The sequence below is a fragment of the Grus americana genome, chromosome 4 (assembly GCF_028858705.1).
Source record: "Grus americana isolate bGruAme1 chromosome 4, bGruAme1.mat, whole genome shotgun sequence".
In the NCBI taxonomy this organism is placed as follows: Eukaryota; Metazoa; Chordata; class Aves; order Gruiformes; family Gruidae; genus Grus; species Grus americana.
Genome location: NC_072855.1, coordinates 2,082,694 through 2,098,228, shown reverse-complemented (window position 1 = coordinate 2,098,228; position 15,535 = coordinate 2,082,694). Strand labels below are relative to the sequence as shown.

General features: G+C 44.0%; 1 protein-coding gene across 10 annotated transcripts in view; it reads right to left on the bottom strand.

Annotated features, from left to right (window-relative positions):
* The window catches only part of ALMS1 (ALMS1 centrosome and basal body associated protein), a 78,423-nt gene extending 66,613 nt beyond the window's left edge, over nucleotides 1–11,810 (bottom strand). For 9 of the 10 annotated variants that reach the window (XM_054824245.1, XM_054824248.1, XM_054824247.1 and 6 more), the window contains exon 1: nucleotides 11,650–11,780. In XM_054824245.1, coding sequence (XP_054680220.1) covers nucleotides 11,650–11,706 — 57 coding nt within the window. In that variant the 5' untranslated portion in view covers nucleotides 11,707–11,780. Of the gene's footprint in view, nucleotides 1–11,649 lie in introns of all 10 variants that reach the window. The other variant, XM_054824244.1, reaches the window with a different exon arrangement.
* Nucleotides 11,811–15,535: the final 3,725 nt, after the last annotated feature.

The following is a 15,535-nucleotide window of genomic DNA, read 5'->3' as shown; positions in this document are numbered from 1 at the left end:
CAACCAGGCAGAAACTACTCTCCCAAACTAAGTCCCTGTACAAAATAAGTTTGTTTGGGCTTTGTGTCGGGACTAAAGATAATAATTGTAGCCTGTATGCATATATTAAATCCCTATTGCATTCTCCTAGTTCCTATTGTTCATACTAATAAAGTCATTAAAAGAAGCAGCACTGAAGTGTACGTGACAATAGCTCTGAAGGCAAAGCATTCCAGTAGCTATTTGGTAATTTAATTAAAGCCTATTATTGAAAATTTGGTTTTACAATATGCATCTTCAGAAAAGGGCAATTTTATTAATCCAACTGGAAATTAATAGTGTTAGGTACTGGAAATTAATAGCATTACATAAGGCACCCATACTGTGATTAGAAAACGAATTCCCAAAAAAAAGGTATTGATTTTACTTAGATACGCTAAGCATAGCTAATTAAGTGGGTGTTCTAGAGGATATTAGAACAGATGAGTAATGACAGCATTCAAGACGCAAACAATGAACAAAAGACTAAACAACTGAACCATGCATGTTATTCTTTACTCTCCCCTTTAAAATGACCTTCTTTAGCCTATGGTGAGCAATTCCTCTCAAAATCATTTAATTACTCGTATACCTGTCAGCCACTTAAATTGAAATCCTTTCTATGCTGCTGCACCTCACTCTACCCACAAGCATGCCAGAGGAACCATGTCACATGCAGAGAATTCTTCAGTTCCTGAAGTCTACTGATTAACTTGCTTTCAGTAAAAGAAAAAAAAAAAAAAAGTTGACTAGCAACCTAAAGAAAATATGACCAAAATAATAATTTCATTAAACCTTATAGCAGAACTTTGAATTTTAGCCTTTTCCCCATACAGTTTCAGCACACCTGGAGTGACATATTCATTGTCACCACACTCAAGAAAAATCATAGAATCCCAGGCTGGTTTGGGTGGGAAGGGACCTCAAGGCCCATCTAGTCCCACCCCCCTGCCATGGGCAGGGACACCCTCCACTAGCCCAGGTTGCCCAAAGCCCCATCCAACCTGGCCTTGAACACTGCCAGGGAGCCAGGGGCAGCCACAGCTTCTCTGGGCAACCTGAGCCAGGGCCTCACCACCCTCACAGGGAAGGATTTCTGCCTCACATCTCATCTAAATCTACCCTCCTTCAGCTTAAGTAACAAGGCAAACATCATCTGAACAGGTTTCTTCCACTTGTAGCTTCCTATCTTAATCTTTTACCAAAATATTTTATTATAGAATGAAAAAAAGCACAGTTCGCTATCAACTCAAGTCAGCCAAGTCTTCCTTAGAGAGTGTTTTAACTTGAACAAGTCTTGGGCAAATGGGGATAAAATGAGAGTATAGAAGGATAAAATACAACCGAGTTTCCACTTTGCGGAAATTTCTTTCCCAGAAGTACTTCCTCCTCCCAAACACTCCTCTAGCACTTACAGTTTTCAAAACCCATTCATTTCACATTAGAATTTGGAATAAGTTCGACCAGTCTTATTCTGGGAAAACAGAGTCAGAGATGTATCATATGCAGATTTCTCAAGAAGAAATTGGTGGAAAAATGCTAATGAGTTATGATGTGATTACTACAAATAGCAATATTCTAGAAGATTCAGAGTACAATTATATCCAGAGCTACCAAAAAGCGCAAATATTCAGTCACCCAGAAGAGCAGGAAGGAATCAAAGCAATATTAGTGTTGCTAAGAGTACTTACATAGCACCTTCCATGCAAAGATCCAAAAATGTTTCATAAACACTGATTCACAGCACTACTTTAGAATGTACATGATAAATATTTATCCTCCTTTTACTAGGCACAGAGAACTTAGTGTACAACAATAGAGCAAATCAGCGGCAGAGCAGATTCCTCAAGTAGTCTGATCTGACCATAACACTGCAAACATCTCTTATTTGATGCTCTAAAATTTCATCTTTCTTTGCCTGTAGGTTATAAGGAAGAGTCAAAAAGAAGAACACCTACAGCATCACAAGCCAAGGAGATTAAAGCATGAATGAGAACATGAAATAAGACAGGAAATAAATATTTGTATCACAATTAGATAATATGATACCTTTTATCTATTTTAATATTTCTTGTAAGTAGCTGCTGTCATTGTCACAGTGATGCTATAGCATCATGAACATGAGAAGTGGTCTGCACAGTGGCAGACTGTAGAGGAAAAAAAAGATATTTACAGAGTCAATGCCTGCTAAAACATAATTCAAATGATTTTGCAGTGTGCATCTCCCTCATATAACAAGAAACATACTTCCTTAAGCAAGCAGAAAAAATATGATGACAGAAAAGCAGGAAACACTCATTGTTAAGTCTCCCAACTCCATCCAGATTTACCAGTTCAGATTTCCAGCTCATTGTTTGTCAACATTTCTTATCAAAATGCCCGTAAAGGATTGATCTGTCTGCAAAGCTGTTGGGAGGTGGGAAGGGAAGAAGATTTGAATTGGGGGTGGTGGGAGGGAGATGAAGCAGGACCCCCGAGAAAGGAATATACTTATAATTGGTCAGGAATTCTCCACTGAAACATGTTCCTCAGAAAACATCAGTAGTGTTCGACCCAAGACATCTCATGTGAAAGAAAAAATTACCATCAATGACTGATTCTCCCAGGAAGGCAACCATCCTGAAAAACCAGGCACCCAATAAACCAAAAGCTCTACAAATCAAGAAGCAATCCTACCACCCCAGTTTCAGAGCAGCCCACCTGGCAAATGCACAGTGAAACCAATCCATTTACCCATTCCAATACCGCTACTTCAATTGTTCAACTCTTGCACATCCTCACAAGAACTGTGCTCATGATTCTCAAACTGTATTAGTTATACCAACTCATTTCATAAAATCTTCCCAGAAAAACCTAAGACGACTTTGGAGTTTGCTCTTTCAAAATTTCCTTCAAAGAAAACAACAAAATAAAAAGTTTTACACAACTGCATATACCCACAACTGCATACATCCAAGTTTTGTGTTCTGAAATCAAAGAGAACCAAAAGCCAATCATGCTTGAGATACTGAAGTAATAGGAGGACCTCAAGGAAAGATGATCACTTCCTGAAGTCAAATACTTCCCACACAGGTCAGAGTCTCCTGCTAGCACCTGAGCTTGATTTGTGTTTTCACCTAACAAATGCCCCAGCTCAAAGTGGCAGGGCCTAAGGCCCACACACTCATCAGCTGCAGCTCTCATGCTTGCATACATAAGCCTGTGCTATGCATTTAGCATTGCTCTTTAAGGCCGTGTCAGGTTCCTTTAACAAAACACCACAAAGGAAATAATCCCTCCTTTTCAAAGACAGCCAAGTCACTAGGACCTCATAGGTTAGTAGCTGGAAGGAAGCAAACTGGCAACAGCACATTCTGTTTCATTATTTCATTTTTAATCCTTATACTAAAGAGCAATATTAAAGAAACAGCACAATGGAAGAGATCGGCCACATATTAGCACTGTGCATACCAGGACACAGGGTACATAACAAGGCAGTTGCAAAAAAAAAAAAAAAATTAGGATCTAGTAAATGGGTATAATCATCTCTGAGGGCTTCCATATAATTAAACTCAAATGAAGAAAATTTAACAAGGTTTTTCTTCCTGAAATGCAATACAACAAAAGTTGGCTTTTGCTGCTAAATACATAATGAGAGGAAAAGACAAAAATAAAGCTGAACAACTACAACCACCCCCAGACAACACAGTGCCATTAACTTAAATGGTAGGAACAGCAGATCCTGTTTGGTATTCTTAACTGATGCTGTATTTCATAGAAAGAAAATTAAACATTTGTTAGTTTTGAACCACTGGAAGTTTGAATATCCAGGTTTAGCTCTCCTTACTTTATTCTGACCTACAGACCAGTGAAAATATCCAACAGAACACAGCACAGCAAAGAAAAAAAAATCTAGAGAGATATGGGAAAGAGAACTACCTAGATGAGTAATTTGAACAATCTCATCTACCCAAAACATCAGAAATACACTATAATTTCTTCCAAACACTTCATCTCATTTCTCCCTCCTAAAAATCAGAGGTACACAGAATCACAGACTGGTTTGGGTTGGAAGGGACCTCACCGCCCATCCAGTGCCACCCCTGCCATGGGCAGGGACACCCTCCACTAGCCCAGGTTGCCCAAAGCCCCATCCAACCTGGCCTTGAACACTGCCAGGGAGCCAGGGGCAGCCACAGCTTCTCTGGGCAACCTGGGCCAGGGCCTCAGCACCCTCACAGGGAAGGATTTCTGCCTCACATCCCATCTCCATCTGCCCTCCTGCAGCTTCAGGCCATTCCCCTTGGCCTGTCACTCCCTGCCCTTGTCACCAGTCCCTCTCCAGCTTTCCTGCAGCCCCTGCAGGGACTGGAAGGGGCTCTAAGGTCTCCCCGCAGCCTTCTCTTCTCCAGGCTGAACAAGCCCAACTCTCTCAGCCTGTCTCCATAGCAGAGGTGCTCCAGCCCTGGGATCATCTCCGTGGCCTCCTCTGGACTCACTCCAACAGCTCCATATCCTTCTTGTCCTGGGGACCCCAGAGCTGGACGCAGCACTGCAGGGGGGTCTCACCAGAGCAGAGGGACGGAATCCCCTCCCTCAACCTGCTGGTCACGCTGCTGGAGATGCAGCCCAGGATACAGTTGGCTTAACGTGGCCAAGTTAATTCAGTATAAATCAGTGTTTCGGTTTCCTTATCCATCTGAACATGCAGCTGTGAACAAACAGGCAGTGGAGTTCAGGACCAACTCCTCCAACATCAGTGAGCATTTACACCAAATTAGGTGATCACGTAAGAGTGCTAGAGGTAGATCCCACTCTGAATTTGGCTTTGCTGGATTCCATCTTGCTAAATTGAGGACTTATTTTTCCCCATTTTGTCAAGAGCATTCCTGATTCTGATACCATTTTCAAAAGCACTGATCACTTTGCCCAGAATAGGCTTACCTACTTACTTTCTAGGTCTCATCATCTACTAACCACGCAATTCATCAATGAAAATACTTAACAATGAGCCGAGAAAAGTGATCAAAAACTGTACCTGAAATGCCTTCCAAACTTGCTGCATATTTTCTTAGTTTGTCCCAAGATCAAAAACTCTTCCGAGGTCATGATACAATCATATGCTGCCACTCCTTTAGCTACTGGATTATTTACCCTCTCAAAGATAATAATTAAATGGGTTTGAAATCATTTGTTAACAAAGTCACACTAGCTATTTTCTTAACAATTTATTTCAAGTTGTTTCAAATAGCTTGTTCTAAATCCTTGCATTTATGGACTTTTATCACCTACTCCCAGTGGATAAACAAACACACAATATAAAAACCACAATTAATGAATAATTAAACAAACAACATTTTATATTTCAGATAAGCATGAATTTGACTGTCTGTATACACCATTACTTTTGAATACCAGAAAAGTGCCCACCCTGCAAACCCCAGGCACATTTGCTGAATAACTGGACCCAAAGGATGCGTGACTGAAATCCCTTCACTGGAGGTTTCTTCATAGCTGCACAACTTATACTACATACTAAAAGCTTCTTGGTTTTATTTGTCCATTAGTTTATGTGGTAATAAATTTTAAAAAGGTATAAAAAGTTGTCACAAATAATACCTAAATCAAGCTTTCTAGCCTGTAGCATGGCTTTGACCCCTCTGAGTCTGAGTGTTCTTTCACACCAAGAAAACTCCCTCCCACCGCCTGCAAGGACAGTGCAGTGCAAGCCTCATGCCACTTGGAGTCAGCAACCCACTGCTGCAGGGCAAAGTCTTCCCCAGCTGTGGGTAAGGAACAAAGGAGAACAGGACGTGGAGAAACAGGAACATATTTACCTCTTAAAACGTGGAATTGACCACTGCGTCCCTCAAGATTAAAGAAACAATTTTGCCAGAACACAAAGCATGTAGGTCACGCTGTCTTACACCTACCTGCTCATTTCATGGCAGTTATTCAGCTGGTAATGAACAGTCAAGGAAAAGCAAAGCAACTGCCATGCCAAAGCGCTTTACAGGCTACATGCAAACTCAGAATTCCCTTAATGCTACATAAATGCGACTGCACTTCACAATAATCCAATAATTTATCATGGCTTTATAGTCCGTATGAACCCTACTTTGCATGTCAGAACAGTAAAAAAAAGCCTCATTCAAAATGTAGAATAAGTTTTTACATCAGAGAGGGGTTTTTTTGGCCAGAAGCCCAGCACCACAAGTTGTATGAAAATTGTTAGCATTTAAGCCCAGCTACTGAAATCAGTAACAAAATTCTCATTGCCTGCAAATAGTTCAGCATTAGAAGTTCATTTATGAACATACTAGTAAATAATATAATTTCAAAAATATGATTCAGAAGAAACGTAACGATTTGGTGCTGTCAGGTGTGAGAAACACAAATTATTTAAGTTGCGCCTTGTTTTTTCAATACAGACTGACATGCTAGCGGTAATTTTCAGACCCACGCCATTCCCTCCTGGCAGAAGGCACCACCAACCAGTACATCAGGCACTATGTAAATTCAGAACTGATTTATCACTTCTGTGCAATGAACGTTGGGTTTCCAAATGGCCACAAGAGATCAGAACCAGTGCGGCAGATCTCAAATACAAGGGAAGATTCATGACATGGTAAACTGTCAGGGATGTGCTGAAAGCGTCCCAGAAAGTTAACCTGTATATTTACACAATAGATACTGACATTGCAAAGATTGCTAGTGCATTATTTTGAATCTTTTAGAAATAGTAGTTTTCACTGTCAAATTTATAACATCAATAGCTTTATGGAGTGTCCTAAAACGACCAGTGGAAAATTAATCATTGCTGATCTGCAACAAGACTGCCTATTTTTTGCTCAGTTTCCTAAGAGAGTAAGGCTTCCAAGGCTGACAGTACTCTGTTCAGTCACACCTCAGCCATGGGCATTGTAAGGCAATCTGAAAGCCGATTACTGTAATACAACTTAATCCCTGAAGCAGAACTTTTATTCATGTAATCAGTGTAACTTATGTTGGAAGGACCTCTGGAGGTCACCTAGTCTAACCTCCGGCTTGAAGCAGGGCTAACGTCAAGGCTAGATCAGGTTGTTCAGGCCTCATCCCATCAACTTGTGAACTGTTTCCAAGGATGGAGACTCGACCACCTCTGTGGGCCCTGGCCCAGCACGTCACCATCCTCTCCAGGAAAAACAGATTTCCCCGTCTCCAGTTAAAATTTCTCCTTACTGCCACACATCACCACCACTGCTTGTCCTCTCTCTGGGCACCTGCATGAAGAGACTTCCTTCTCCAAATCCCTCGTCTGGCAGGGAAGCGCCACTGCCAGGTCCTCACCTTCAGCCTCTTCCTCCCCAGGCCAGACAAACCCAGCCTCTGCAGGTTCTCCTCATGCACCATCTGCTCCAGCCCCCTGACTGTCTTGGTGGCCTCCACCAGACTCAGGCCACTTTGTTGACCTCTCTCTTGTCCAGAACAGGAGACGGGATCCAGCTGTGGCCAAGAAGAAGGAATATTCAGTTCCCTCCAGCTGCCAGTTATGCTCTTACCAATGCAGCCCAATGCATGGCAGGCCTTCATTGCTGCAAAGAGATGTCAACTCATCTTCAACTTGCTGTCCACTACGTCCTCAGGCTCTTCTCTGAAGGGCCACCAGTTGGTACCGATGCATGGGGATTTTCTTTCTCAGTGCAAAAGATTCTGCATTTTTCATAAGTAAAGCTCGTGAGATTCCTCTTGGGCCATTAATCCAGCTTGCCAAGGTCCCTCTGAAGGACAGTCTGTTGTGGTTTAACCCAGCAGGCAGCTAAAACAACCACACAGCCTTTCGCTCACTCGCCCCCACCAGTGGGATGGAGGGAAAGAAAAAAAAAGTAAAACTCGTGGGCTGAGGTAAAAACAGTTTAATAGGACAGAAAAGGAAGATAATAATAATAGAATATATAAAACAAGCGATGCACAGCACAACTGCTTACCACCCATTGACCAATACCCAGCTAGGTCCTGAGCCACGGCATTCCCCAGCCAACTCCCCCAGCTTATATACTGAGCATGACGTCATATGGTATGGAATATCCCTTCGTCCAGTTGGGGTCAGCTGTGTCCCCTCCCAACTTCTTGTGCATTTCCTGTGGACGGATCCTGCCTCCTGGCTGGCAGGGCCTGAGAAGCTGAAAAGTCCTTGACTTAGTTGTAAACACTGCTTAGCAACAACTAAAATATCAGTGTTTAATCAACGTTATTTTCATACTAAATCCAAAATACAGCACTATATCAGCTACTAGGAAGAAAATTAACTCTTTCTCAGCTGCAACCAGGACACAGCCCTGTCCTCCAGCATATCATCCACTCCCTCCAAATTGCTATCATCCACAAACTCGATGTGAGGGCATTCACCCCATCCACCTGGGTCACCAGTGATGACATTACACAGCATTAGCGCAAGGACTGACCCCAGGGGAACAGCACCAATTAAATTTTGAACAGCTGACTAGGAAAACTGGGTAGTAGTTCTTCAGCTCCTTCAGTTCTACAGCCACTTCAGCAATCTAACAGGTAATGCTCAAAACTATTCCCTTTCCTCCAAGCATCAACCTGCATCAAAGACAACATTTAATTTCACACAAGGTAGCTTAGCCACTTATTTTCATTCCTGTGCAAAAAATCCCTTAACTGCTTGCTGTCTAAATCATAACTCCAATATCAACATTTAACAGCATTCCTGAATGCTTTTATGTAATGAGAAAGTCAACTACTTCTTTACATTCTCAGCTTTGGACCACTGAAAAAGCACTGAGTATCCCCTGATTTTTAATTTTATTTTTTTTTAAATCATACTTACAAGAGCTATAATTTGTACTTTACTGTCCTCTGAGTTTTAAGAAAATGCTCATTCCTTTATCTTTTCCACACTATATTATTATTGAAATAAAAGGTACCTTTGTCAGTAGGTATCAAAACTTGATCCTCCTGGATCTTATCTGTAATACTTATGCTTAACTAAATGTAGAATCAAAAAGTTTGCAGGACAGGGCTTAAATCATCTTCATAATCAAAAATAAAAGAGGAAATAGACAAAGTATTTTCACTGATAAAACAAGAAACAGCATAAACAGTAAAAAAATATCACTATGTTGGTTACAGAATTTCTTCTCACTCTTACAGTCTGATGCCAAAAGTTCCATAATGCCTTTAAATTATCAAAAACTGGCACTTTGGCTGGAAGATACAGTCCCAGTCTCTCTTCAGTAAGCAAAAACTTGAGGTAAGAGTTGAGTGGATGTTTCTTAAACCAATTTCAACCACAGTTAACAGTCCAGCGCCTAGCTGTGCTGGTTTGCTGTCTATTGGAATACGTGACAAAACAACATAGAGGCAACAACAAGGAACCAGGGCACAGCAGCACAGGTCACTTTTGATAGGGCTTGCTGATTTATATGGCACTCGTGAAACTACAGCCTTGCATGTTACAAGTTACAAAGAGAGGTTTTCAGTGTTATTCTTTGTCAATTGAAATTATAACTAAAATAGTCTCTTGCAACAGAAATATACAATAAAGGTGTAAGAGCAGCCATACTACAACAGACAGAAGATCTGCCTGGCCTACTGTCTATCTGCACCTGCATCCCCTTGAACCAGAAGAGCAGCAGCAGACTAGCAACAAGCTTGGCTCAGCTCCATCTGGTATTCCCAGAGCTAAGCTCCGGTTGTCAGAGCAGCAATTAAACTACAGTGCAAAACAAACACAGAAGGAAGCAACGGCCACCGTAAAACAACAAAACTTGACACCCAAAAAGCATCAAAATAAACTGACCTGTGGTGAATACCGCGAAGGTAAAACAAGAAGCAGGAGGCAAGTTCATTGATCTATAACATCACACATAACTTAGAATCATAAAGTTAACTGTGAAATTTGTCTGTAAATCAGCATTCGAATGAACTTCATTTCTACTTAAATATACACAAGAATACACAATAGTGCAAGAACTGTCCCTCCTACTCTGTGGCAAATGAAAACATATGGTGAAGGTCCTTCAGCAGGAAGCTTTTGGAAACTGAATTAAGATTATGCTGAGTTCCCATATTCACATGTTTGTTAAGGCCAGACTTGCCTTTAACATGTCATGTTTATTCACATAGCTGTTTCCATTCTTTCCTTTAGTTTCTATTACTTTTCCTGGTAAGATTGAATCCTGTACCAATCCACGGCTCTTCCCCGGGAACGTTTATAAAAACTGATACGGCATCTACAACCGGTTGCCATTTCACAGATTCAGACTGGTCGGGGTTGGAGGGAACCTCTGGAGATCACCTGGTCCAACCCCCCCTGCTAGAGCAGGATCACCTAAAGCAGGTTGCACAGGATTGCATCCAGGTGGGTTTTGAATCTCTCCAGAGAAGGAGACTCCACAACCTCTCTGGGCAGCCTGTCCCAGTGCTCGGTCACCCTCAGAGTGAAGAAGTTTTTCCTCACATTGAGATGGAACTTCCTGTGTTCCAGTTTGTGCCCATTGTCCCTTGTCCTGTCACTGGGCACCACTGAGAAGAGTCTGGCCCCATCCTCTTGACATCCACCCTTTAGATATTTATAAGCATTGATCAGATCCCCTCTCAGTCTTCTCTTCTCCAGGCTAAACAGCCCCAGCTCTCTCAGCCTTTCCTCGTATGAGAGATGCTCCGGTCCCCTAATCATCTTCATTTGGCTGCTGCGCTTCTGTGAGTTCCTTCAGAGCTCTGAGACAATCACCAATCCTTGTAACTTTTCATTTTGGGTTGTCCTCTTGTACCCTTCCTAATACATAACTATGGACGTGACATCCATAAACATCTCCAGACCCAAGTGTCCAACATCAGCTGTTCTAATACTCTGCACAAAGATGTCTCTCAACAGTTTGCAAGAGTCAGAACTTGAGCAGGTTCTACAAACCCTTCACACTTCTGGAAACCAGCATGAGAACAGCAGGACAGTTCGGACCAGGGGCCAGAACAGTGTAATACCACAGGAAGGACACTTCCCAATGCTCTCACAAGAGGCAAGCTCAGGAAGATGTTGATCCCAGAACATGGGGGCGGCAGCATGTGATGGGACACCCATGATCTCCAGAAATCTGCTCATCCCCTGTCTTCAGCAGTGATACAAAGACAGCAAAGTGCACAGAGCCATGTACGAGCCCTCCTAGGGTGTGAATGGCTCCTTGGGGCCACTCCAGTCCCACTGGCTCCAACTTCGCAGGAGGGTTAGTGACCAAGCCAACTGCACTGGTCAAGCCAACCGCACCCACCCCTCTCCAGGGCAGAGTAAGGCACAAATAGGACAATTACACACACATCCTCTCCCCAGGAGGGCAGGAGGAATCAGACCAGTTACAGCCCCTCTTTTCTCCAGGGCAAGAGAAGAGGGGCGGGGGGGGGGCTCAGGTCAGTTGCATCCTCCCTTTTTCTGGGGCAGACCCAACCAGTGACAGCCCCTCCCTGGGGCAGAAGGCGAGATCAGGCCAGTTTCCACACACGCAGAGAGAAACAGGAGCGAACCAGCCTGTCACACCCCCGTCCCCAAGGCCGGAGAAGAGCTGAGGGACAGCCCAGAGCAGTTACCGCCTCCCTGCCGCGTTGCCGCCAAAGGCCGCCTGCCCGAACTCCTCCGCAGACCCCCGTACTCACAGGAACCTGCTCGTTCTCGTTGCTCTCCTCCTCCTCCTCCTCCTCTCCCGGCTCCATGGCAGCAGGCAGACCGCCCGGCTGCCCGCCAGCCCCTTCCCCTCACAGAGGCCGTCCCGGGACCGCGGGCCGGCGCGAGCCCAGCCCAGCCAGCCCCGCCCTGCTGCGCACGCGCCGCCGCCCTACGAACCCGCCCCGTCGTTAGGGACTCGGTCCCACCCCGCGCATGCGCGGGTACCGCCCCCGGCACGCGCCGCGAGTGGCCGTTGGAGGGCGGGGCGGGGCCAAGCGGGGCGGGGCGGGGCGGGCGCCGCCGAGCGGCGGTTGAGGAAGCGGGCGGCGGGGTTTTGGCGGGCAGAGGGGTGGTGAGTGCCCGGATGAAGCGCTGAGGGGTGGGTCTCCTCACACAAACCGGCTTCTCGCCCCGACCCTTTCCTTCCCGGCTCTCAGAGCCGCCCTCTGAGGTCACAGTCGTCTGGAAATAGGTGCACACTAAGGGGGAATTTCTGTAAGTGAGAAGTTTTGCAAATGAGCGTGGTGGCTGTGTTCTTTTCCTGTGACGGCGAGCCGTTTCCCCTGCTCTTCTGTGCCAGTCCACTTGTAGAGAGGCAATGCGTGATCATTGCGAGCTTTGGGAGTTGGTGACGAGTGTACAGTAAAATCCGGTGGCAGACATTTTGAGATAGTGCAGGTGTTACCAAGGAATGAGATGTGATTTCCTAGGTGGGAAGTCTGTCCAGCTTACTCAAAGCTCTCTGCCAGGAGAGGTGATCCCTGCTGGTCTGTCAGGGACCATCTTCCCAATCAGACTGAAGAAAGTACAGGCATCGAGTTTGGGGGAGATACTCTGCAAGGGCCCCTTTAGGCCTGGGTGTCAGCAGTCTCCCCCAAATTGTTCATTCCTTCTTTTTGGGTGCCAGAAAGGAAAGAGAAGCTCCATGTTTCCCCTGGCACAGCCACAATGCTCTCTCTGAGGCATTCAGTACAAGTCCTTACTATAATGACATTTTATGTTTCAAGTGGTTGTCAGCAAGGGCAAGGGAGGAATTTCCTCTTAAAAGCACAATGGTCTGGCTGTATTTTATTTACTTACCTTCCTTTAAAGCACCAAGAGCAGGTGACAGTTGAAGCCGTAACAGCAGAAGATGCAGATCGTTGATTTGGCACGGTACTGACAGTCCTTCCCCCACGTCTCCAGATGTACGGAGGAGAGAGAGGAGTCTCCAGGGTCATTGACTGCAGCTTTGTAATCCGTGTTTCACAGACAGAACATCATTTAATCTTTCATGAAGTTATTGAGCTCCTTCTCAAAAGCAATTAAGCTTTTCTGGTGTTGGTATAAGCAATATATCCAGCTGTCCATATGAATATAGCTCCAGACTGTCCACCTCTCTGTTATAAGACAATAAATCACTGCACCAGTTTGTATTCTCTTAATAAGCAGAGGGAAGCTGAAGCAGACTGAAAAATAAAAGTGCCTCCATAAAATTTTCTGTCCCCTGAGTTATTTATTCTCCTCGTAGCAGTTATCCACCACGTATCCAACAGATCTCCCAAAAGGCGGTGTATGCTCGTTGATTCTGCAGTGAATTGGGTGTTATTTTTCAGCGCTAGATAAATCGGAACACTAAAGTACATCAAGGCAAACATTCCTTAAAATAATTAAAGTGCTGATAAGAAAATGCAGCTTTATATCCGAACCCACCTCCTATGACAAATGCAATTAAATTTGCTGGACCCAGCCTATCCTAGTTCTTGTTTATACGCATCCCCAAAAATCATCACCTAATAATTTACAGGTGAGGCTTAAGAAAATAACACGTATCGGGGTGTGAAAAAAGTAAATAACCACTGTGAGAAGCTGAGATTCCATGCTTGCTTTCCCTGGGAAGTACAAGGAGTAGCCTGCTTAATTCCAGTGCCATTTTCCCTAATTACAGCAATGCGAGGGAGAGCAGGATTTAGCCCATACGTTGTAGCGCTAATAACAGTTCCAAATGTCATCTGTGAGAAAGCTTGCCATTTGCTTTTTCTCTGCTGCAAGTGACTGAAGGGCTCCTCTTGTCATACAATACAGAAATTCTGTCATTCCCTTTTATTTTTAGAAGAGCAATTCACAGGCAGAGAGGGGAGGAGGAAGGGTTTTCTGAATGTTTATCGCTTACACATCATACAGGAAGCTGTTCACATTCTTTATTAATTTTCTAACAATATCCAGAGACTTACTCAGTCTGAGATGTAATATGCTAAAATCCTTTCCAATAAAATGTCACTTGAAATTAAAATGGGAGAGGAATTTTAAAAAAGGCCATCACTGTGGAAGATTATCAGAGCTGGGCCTGAACCAGCCCTGCCTGGTTTGGCTTCCCCCAAAACCCTGTAAAGGTCTTTTAAAGGTGAAATATAACGTATGAAAACACGGCAATTGATTAACGTGCTAATTCCAGAGGAGAATATAAAATACAGGTGTCCCTGATGACTGCAATATCTTGTAAAAAGGAATATTTTAAAAATCAGGTCCTGGCTTGTGCCAATGATGTGTTAATTGCAAAGCGTTTGACGTAGGGATTCTTTCTACCTGTGCAAAAGCACCCAGGCAACGGAGAACTCTGGATGTGACCTCGGTGGAAGCGGTTAATAAAAGCAGATAGTACTGTGATTATTACAACATGTTAATTAAGAACCTCTGTCCCTTACCACAAGTGATGGTCCCAGGCAGCCTAAGAGGACAAAAAGTGATCTGTGAATGGCTGTGATATCCCCAGCAACTGCACTTGTAAATCCACCTCTTGGCATGCCAGCGAAATATTAAACTGTTTTTCGAGTATTTTGCTGTAGATCTAATTGGGTTCTCAGGCTGCCGGCTTTGGATGCGCTGAGGTGGTTGGAAACTCAGTTATTGGGAGCTGGTCAACGAGAATCTTTAGGTAGCTTGGAAAATCTCAGCTATTGTGGTGTTGGGGTATTTTGGTATTGGGTACCTCAAGAACACTTAGACCTGAAGGAGCCGGCTCCACTCTGTCTTTTCCTGGTTTGTGATTGAAAAAATTTATGTGGTTTAGTGGGAGATACCCAGGTAATCTCTATGTCTAGACTTGGTTAAACAAAAATGAGGGGAAAAAGCAAGTAAGTGAAGATAAAGTGCATCAGTGGGCAGAAAGGTGGGCAGCACAGAGGAAGAAAGTGCTCGTACACAAGAAGACTGATTAGGTGATTCAATTAGTGAAAGGACAGTGGGAGTGCTCCGTTAAAAGAAGAGCTGAAATGTGTATGTATTAGTGCAAGGGAAGGAGTTCAAACTGCAGATGCAGGACATGGAACCGGGTATTAGGATAACGATGATAATCATGAGTTAGAGCTCACGATTAGAGCACAGGCACCAAAGAGTCAGTGAATGTATGAATGGGGAGGCTGTGCGCTACGTGCCGTGGTTTACTAGGCTGGAGAAGTAAGGGCTGGAACGGGTGGAACAGAACCGCTGTAGGTCAGCGTGACTTTGAGGAAAACTGGTAAAAGATTTTTGTCCTCGGTGTCAGCGGCAGCGCTAGCAATCTGCTGTAATTACTGTCAGAGAAAGCAGGAGGGTTTATTAGTTGATTCTGTCTAAATTAGATTGAGGGATAAACAGAATCTGGGCTTAACTGCTGATTCTGATCTCAGTAAGTCAGGATTAAACCAAGAAAACTGTTTAATGAGGTAAAATGAGAAACTTGGGCCCAGCATCACTCCAACAAACCTCAGGCACCTAACTGGGGTATCTAAGTTGGAATGAGGGTTGCCTCACAGTCCTGACAAGGTGTTGGATCCCAGACTGGTTTGGGTTGGAAGGGACCTCACCGCTCATCCAGTCCCACACCCCTGCCATGGGCAGGGACACCCTCCACTAGCC